Source organism: Otolemur garnettii, unplaced genomic scaffold (assembly GCF_000181295.1).
Source record: "Otolemur garnettii isolate 467f Iridium unplaced genomic scaffold, OtoGar3 scaffold00041, whole genome shotgun sequence".
In the NCBI taxonomy this organism is placed as follows: domain Eukaryota; kingdom Metazoa; phylum Chordata; class Mammalia; order Primates; family Galagidae; genus Otolemur; species Otolemur garnettii.
Genome location: NW_003852436.1, coordinates 250,978 through 259,077, shown reverse-complemented (window position 1 = coordinate 259,077; position 8,100 = coordinate 250,978). Strand labels below are relative to the sequence as shown.

The window sequence follows — 8,100 nt, the reverse complement described above, 5'->3', positions numbered from 1 at the left end:
GACCAATGAGAATGTGAAGAAATAAGAGAACCAAACTTTAGAAAGTGTTGTGGCTTCCTCCTTGTTCTGATGGCTAGCTACCTACCATGTCTAGAAGAACTCTAGAAACCCTACGGAGAGACTAAGAACTAAAGCCTCCTGTCAATAGCTTTCTCAGTGACTCATCTAGGAAATGATCTTTCCATTCTAGTCAAGTCCTTAGATGATGGCAGCCTCAGCCAAAATCTGAACTATAATTTCATGATTGTAGTTCACCTAGATGCTTCTAAATTCCTGACCACTGCTAAATTTTGGGATAATCTATTATGCAACAACCACTAAAACCAAATACATACCTATTTCTCTTTTTCCTGGTAAAAATCCCTTAATACTAAATAAAGAAAAGTTCAGACAAAGACCAAACATTACATTCTGAAAGCATAAGATTATAATTGGGTGGCCATATAAATGCGGGTAATGACGGCTAAAATAACTGCTACCATTTGCATGCTGGCTGCATGCTAGATACAGTACATAGTCTTATTAAATGTAATATTCTCGGGCAGCGCCTGTGACTCAAAGGAGTAGGGCACTGGCCCCCGTGCTGGAGGTGGCGGGTTCAAACCCAGTCGCAGCCCAAAAAATAAATAAATAAATAAATAAATGTAATATTCTCAATAACTTCATGGATTAAGAGCTTAATACTAAGTATGACAAAACCAGGTTTCAGAGGAAGATAACAACCCACAGAGAAAGTAAAAGGCAGACCAAGGATTTAAATCTACTTCACTCTGCTACCCAAATCTAGGCTTCCTATGCTCTGTCTTACCAAACTTTACTCGAGATGATGAAAGAGTTAAATGTAAAAATAACAAAACTAGACTCCGAAGTCGGGGATTTTTCCACTATGAAATATCAAGCAAAAGCAAACATTTTCTGTGATGGGGCAGATGCTAACTAATTTCAGTTTTATATGCCATCAGTCTCTGTTGCTACTAACCTCAGCTGTTGCAGAAAAATAATTTAATAAATATATAAACCAATAGGCTTGGCTCAGCGCCTGTAGCTCAGCAGCTAGGGTGCCAGCCACATACACCGGCACGGGTGGGTTAAAATCCAGCCTGGGCCTGCCAAACAACAATGACAACATGGTTACCTATAGTTCTAGCTGCTTGGAAGGCTGAGGCAAGAGAATCACTGATCCCTAAGAGTTTGAGGCTGCTATGAGCTGTAACACCACGGCACTCTACCCCAGACAACAGCTTAAGACTCTGTCCCCCTACCCCCAAAAAATAGGCTTGCCTTAAATTATGTTCCAATAAAATCTTATTTATCAGAACAGACTATAGTATGAATGTGACCTAGAGGCCCTATTCTATATTTAAGCTTGTCACTGCTTTAAAAGGACTCATGCCAGTGCTCCATAGAATTACCATATAAAAACAGAAACAACCATATAAGTAATTAATGAAGAAATTAAGAATTCAAATCCAATTTCACTTAATTTAGTACCAATTATCAAGAAGTACTATAATTTTTTTTTTTTTCTTTTTGAGACAGAGCCTCAAGCTGTCCCCCTGGGTAGAGTGCCGTGGCATTATAGCTCACAGCAACCTCCAACTCCTGGGCTCAAGCAAGTCTCTTGCCTCCGCCTCCCAAGTAGCTGGGACCACAGGCGCCCGCCACAACGCCCGGCTATTTTTTGGTTGCAGCCGTCATTGTTGTTTGGCGGGGGTCCGTCATTGTTGTTTGGCGGGTCCGTGCTGGGGATTCGAACCCTCCACCTTAGGTGTACGTGGCTGGCGCCTTAGCCGGTTGAGCTATAGGCGCTGAGCCGAAGTACTATAATTTTAAAGTTTACAAATATTAGTTATTATTTCTATGTGCATAACAAAAGGCTCAGAATATTAGTTTAAAATGAACTAAAGGAAAATTCTACACAGCTAGAATATTCCACTATCTTTTTAAAAAATATGTCTGTGTGTATACACAGAAAATAACATTTGAACCCACACTACTATACCTAGCCATACTAATTAATATCCACATAAGAGGGCAAAACAAATCTGGCCAAATAAAGCTTAAAGAAAGCTTACTAAAAAGATAAAAACACTGTTTCTTGTGTTTTTAACATCTCAGTCAAATAAAGAGTAACTATCAAATACTTCTTATAGATACAGCAAACTTTATAGTGAAATATTAGAAGTACTGCCACTAAAGAAAAATGAGTAACAAGTAAACTACTGTACTGTTCCTACTAAACGGAACTGTTTAGGGTTTTCCTGAGGGTGGAAGGGAGGTGTTAATACTGAAAGAAACAAAACTACTAAATCAACTGAAAATGGCAAACCTAATATTAGAGTTCAATAAAAATGCCAACTTGGCATATAAAATAATGCATTGTATTAGAATATTATAATTGTAACAACACACAGAAATGATGTTAATAATAAATTTGCTGAAATTATATAACAATTACACTAAAAATTAAGTAGGATATATACACATTCTGGTATACAAAAAATTGGTATTATTTAAGGTCCACTTCTTATGCCCTTCTCAAACAGTAATCTGTTCTGAATCAAAAAAAGTCCAGAGCAACTATCTAGAAAACAAGTCAATTTTATAGTTTATGTATAAGCAAAAATCTGCATGTAAAACCATAAAATCTCTTAAAGAAATCTGTGTATTGATGTCAATACCTTGTAGTTTTAATTATGCCCTTCACAGTAAGTTTTGTTTTTGTTTTTCCGGCTGGGGCTGGGTTTGACCCCGCGACGTCTGGCATATGAGGTAGGTGCCCTACCCTTCTGAGCCACAGGCACCGCCCTACAGTAAGTTTTAATATGTGTTGCAATAAGATATCAAGTGCACAATTCACCACATTACTTTTTCAGAATTCAGTTCATGATAAAGGTAGCATTTTAAACCAGTGGAGAATATGCCAACCTATTCAATAAATACTGAAGAGTTTGTAGTCTATTGGTAGGGGAAGGGTGGGGAAGACATTCTCCACCTTACATCACATTTAAAAATTAACTCCGGAGTGGCGCCGCGGGCTCAGTTAGTAGGGCACCAGCCCCATATACCAAGGGTGGTGGGTTCAAAGCAGGCCCCGGCCAAACTGCAACAAAAATACAGCCAGGCATTATGGCAGGTGCCTGTAGTCCCAGCTACTCAGGAGGCTAAGGCAAAAGAATCACTTAAATGCAAGAGCTGGAGGTTGCTGTGAGCTGTGATGACACAGCACTCTACCTCAGGTGACAAAGTGAGACTATCTCTTATGAAAAAAAAAAAAAAAAAGTAGCTGTGCATTGTGGCAGGCACCTGTAGTCCTAGCTACTTAGAAGGCTGAGGCAAGAGAATCGCTTAAGCCCAGGAGTTGGAGGTTGCTGTGAACTGCAACACCACAGCACTCTACCTAGGGCAATAGCTTAAGGCTCTATCTCAGAAAAAAAAAAAAAAAAGGGCAAGCAGGGAACAGAACAAGCAATTCACAGAAAAAAGCAAAAGTTACATGAAAATATAAACAGATATTCCATTCCACTAAAAATCTAGAAATTACAAATGAGATATTTTACCAAATACAGCAAAACATTAAGGACCAAAAACTTTCAGAGTTAGCAATAACAAAGAACATTCTCAAAACAATGCTGGCAGTAATAAACTGGTGAAACCTTTATGGAGGGCAACTTGACACTATTGCAAATAATCATATCCCATGCCCCAGAAATTTCCACTTGTAATAATCAATGCTAACTAAATATATGTATGATGATGGACAAGGATATTTACTGTAATGGAGAAAAAGAATTCATGTAGATTCTTACATAGCTATTAAAATGTCATTTGGATAAATATCCAAACATAGAATAACAGTACTATTAAGCAGGAGATAAAAAGTGTAAGTTGCAGGACACTCAGTAGGTTACGTGTATAATCCCACTCATGGACTAAAAGAACAAAAAACAAACAAAAACAAAAAATTTGCCAAGAACCACTTTGAAATGTGGACATTGTACATACACAAAGCTCTGAAAACTCCATTTGTGTATAAAAGGAATTGACTCTTTTACCGGAAAAACGTCTGGAAAGGAGAATAGGTGGGAGAAAAGTGAAAGATTTTCATATTTGCTACGCATATTTCTATGCTATCGCAGCTTTGTGTAATTAGAGTTAATTGTGTAACATTTTTATAATTTAAAGGAAGCAAGAGTGAAAACAAAGGTAAAGAAAAGAAGCTAGAGGGTCTTAGCTCTCAATTTTAAATATAAATTTTCCAGTAAATTCTTCTTTTTGGTGCTTTCTTCCACATTGGAGCAGCAATCTATACAAGGGCTGTTTGACCTTAGGAAGTTCTGAACTGTCCTTACACAGGAAATAAAAATTTAAAACGAATTAACAAAATAATTCAAAAGCTCTTCAGCAGGAGGAAGAATATAGAAAGCAACCAGTAATATCCTAGTAATATCCTCAAAAGAGGAATCAACTAAGGGCCAAAGAAAAAATTCTGACTTTTTATGCCCCAACTCTTAGAACATTTTTACCATGAGTAAGTCATAAAATATTTGGATATAAAATTAACTTACATCTTTCTACATGCAAAAATCAGTTTTATTCTGAAATTCTTTCCCAAATAACTGTCTCCCTAATCATCCTGACACTCTGCATGAAAAATGATACATTAAAAATCAGTCAAATGGCTTGACGCCTATAGCTCAGCAGCTAGGGCACCAGCCACATACACCAGAGCTGGCAGGTTCGAATCTAGCCCAGACCTGCCAAGCAACAGTGACAACTCCAGGGCAGCACCTGTGGCTCAGTGGGTAGGGCAGCAGCCCCATATACCCAGGGTGGCAGGTTCGAACCCGGCCCCAGCCAGCTAAAATAGCAATGACAACTGTTAACAACAAAAAAAAACCAGGTGTTGTGGTGGGCACCTGTAGTTCTAGCTACTTGAGAGGCTGAGGCAAGAGAATCGCTTAAGCCCGAGAGTTTGAGGTTGCTGTGACCTGTCACGCCACAGCACTCTACTGAGGGCGACAAAGTAAGACTCTGTCTCAAAAAAAAAAAAAAAAAAAAGACAAGAAAAAAACAATGACAACTCCAACCAAAAAAAAGCCGGGCGTTGTGTGGGTGCCTGTAGTCCCAGCTACTTGGGAGGCTGACGCAAGAGAACTGCTTAAGCCTAAGAGCTTGAGGTTGCTGTGAACTATGACATCACAGCACTCTACTGAGGGCCACATAGTTGAGACTCTGTCTCAAAAAAAAAAAAAAATTAGTCAAATGATAAATCAGTAGGCTATTTTCTTAGCTTAATTTCAAACTGATTTTTAATATCTAAGCAATATTCACCTTTTAGTAGCTTATCAACTTCTACTTTAAAAAATAGAATGATTAGTTATATAATGACCAATATTAATATGCAGTTACTAATTATGCAGTTAGCAATATATAGTATTATAGTTAACAATTTATAATATTGGGTAAACCAGACACTGAGTGTAAAATTCACAAAATGTAAACTTCTTAAATGCTAATGAGCAATTACATTAATCAAATGCTTAACTTATTTTGAACATATAAAAGTAGACAATATTTTTCTTTTGTTGTTTAGAGAAATTCACAAAATAACCATCATTTTCTCGCCATGTATAGTATTCTCCCACAAGGTGCTTAATAAAAAGCTCAAGAGAAACACATACATACAGGTACACACACCAGAGCAAATACTGAGAAATCCTTGAATATTATACCTGTATCAGCTTCATGTTCTTTATTCTCATCTGTAAGGGGGTTATCATGAAGTTTCAAATAGATCTCTATAGCAATTCTTGCTGCCTTGAAGTAAAATGGATGTTGTCGAAGTACATCTTCTAGTTTTAATAAGTCCACATATGATCTAAGAGTAATCTTCCTCATACAGTATGTATGAAAGTCAAACTGGTCGTCAGTGATTTCTATAAAATGCTAACAAAATTATCTTTTTATTATTTTTACTGAAGTATAGCAACATCTATGAATATTTTAGATTTCAAATAAGCAAATACAGTTGGCCATCACCTAGCACAGGATATGGCATACAAGAGGCACTAAGTTACAGTAGAGTCACATGTTGAACATTCAGTTTTTATATTTAGAATAATTTACAAAGGATTATAATATCTATAACAGTATTTGGTAACTTTTTGAGGATACAAATCTGAATTTTGTACAATGTGATGCTAAGATATGAGGGAAAGAAATTAATAAGCAAGTAAGTCAAGCAACCAGGAACTTAGAAATTTCAACTAAGCTCTGCTATTTTACACTTGACCATATTACAAATGTGAAATTACATAAACTATGTACACCTATGAAAACCACACAAAAAGGAAGCCAACTATTGCTCATAGAAATGAACTGTTAAGTGAAAAGGACTAAAACACAGTGACTTTAAATGAGGACTTACATACTGTGAAAAGGTGTCAAAACTTGTATCTTATCAAGAGTATACAGCATCACCAATCAACCCCACAATAAACAGGCTTCTAGGATTATTAAAGAAGCTTTGTATGTACTAATAAAGCAGCAGCAGCCACAATTTGAAAAAAAAGGTAAAAAAATAAAAAAATCAACAAAAACACAATCAAGATACAAAATTCCAAAATCTTTAAAAAGAATTTACAGGTAGAATAAATAACAGAGCAGTTGGCTGAAAATACAGTTTATAATATTTCCATTATAAAAACTGAAAAAAGTGAATACTGATTTTAAAAATCACCTACTGTGAATCCTAAAGAGGGAGAAGAGAAAAACCTATACAATTTGCCCAGATCTTCAATGTATAACAGAATGAGAAACTCTTATGTGTGAGGTACTTACTCTCTCAATCTCATGACATTTTTTCAGTGCTTCACCAAATTTATTCATTGCTCTATAAGCCTGGGCACATTCTGTCTGGAACCACATGCACTGCATTTCATTCAAATTCTCTACTGCTGAAGTTCCTTCCTATATGAAAATCGTAATATATTCAAAATGATTTCTTAACAAATACATGACTTCATTACAGATTTAAGAATAAGATGTTCAACTGATTTAAATTCTTCCAAAATAATTTTTTAAATTAATTTTACTATTGTAAAAGTGAAAGGGAATAGTTAATATGTGAGAACAATAGAAATTATCCTTTTTTTGGCCAGGCGCAGTGGCTCATGCCTATAATCCTGACACTCTTGAGAGGTCGAGGCAGGTTGAGCTCCTGAGTTAGAGACCAGCCTGAGTAAGAGTGAGAGCCTCCATCTCTACTAAAAATAAAAACTGAGACAAAAAAAGTGTCACTTGAGCTCAAGAATTTGAGGTTCCTGTGAGCTATGATGCCACAGCACTCTGTAGGGTGACAAAGTGAGACTCTGTCTCAAAAAAAAAAAAAAAGAAATTATCTTTTTAACCACTAAAAATAATATGTAGATTTGCAAGTGATTAACCAAAAGGTCTCTATAACTGAGGGTAGGAAATAACATAAGAAATAAAACACTAACATATGGCAGGTACTCAAAAAATATTAATCCCCTTAAGCCCTTAAAAATTCATCTGAACATAAGTCAACATAAACCAGAGTTAAAAATTTCACCATATAGCGATCAAAAAATAAAATGCATTTTACTAATATTGGTTCCGGTTTTTTTTCTGATAAGGTGATTTAATAAAAATCTGTTTAGCAGCTGGGGCCATTAAAAATAATCTCAACTGGTTCGGCACCAGTAGTTCAACAGCTGGAGCACCAGCCATATACACGGGAGCTGGCATGTTCGAATCCAGCCTGGGCCTGCCAAACAACAATGACAACTACAACCAAAAAATAGCCAGGTGTTGCGCCTGTAGTCCCAGCTACTTGGGAGGCTGAGGCAAGAGACTCACTGAAGCCCAAGAGTGATGCCATGACCCTGTCTCTAAAAAACAGCCAGGCACTGTGGCAAGCACTTGCCCTCTACCCATGGCAACAGCTTGAGACTCTGTCTCAAAAAAAAAAGAAAACTCAACTATTCTGACATTAAAAATAGGCTGGCGCAGTGGCTCACACCTATAATCCTAGCACTCTGGGAGGACAAGGTGGTTGGACTGCCTGAGCTCATGGGC

At 36.8% G+C, this 8,100-nt stretch overlaps 1 protein-coding gene across 1 annotated transcript in view; it reads right to left on the bottom strand.

Moving 5' to 3' along the window:
- NAA15 (N(alpha)-acetyltransferase 15, NatA auxiliary subunit) overlaps positions 1-8,100 on the bottom strand; it is a 102,848-nt gene that overhangs the window by 24,636 nt on the left and 70,112 nt on the right. Inside the window, exons 12-13 of the mRNA XM_012805384.2 lie at positions 6,844-6,972; positions 5,736-5,949 (exon numbers count right to left, since the gene is read on the bottom strand). Of these exons, the coding sequence (XP_012660838.1) occupies positions 5,736-5,949; positions 6,844-6,972 (343 nt within the window). The remainder of the gene's footprint in view (positions 1-5,735; positions 5,950-6,843; positions 6,973-8,100) is intronic.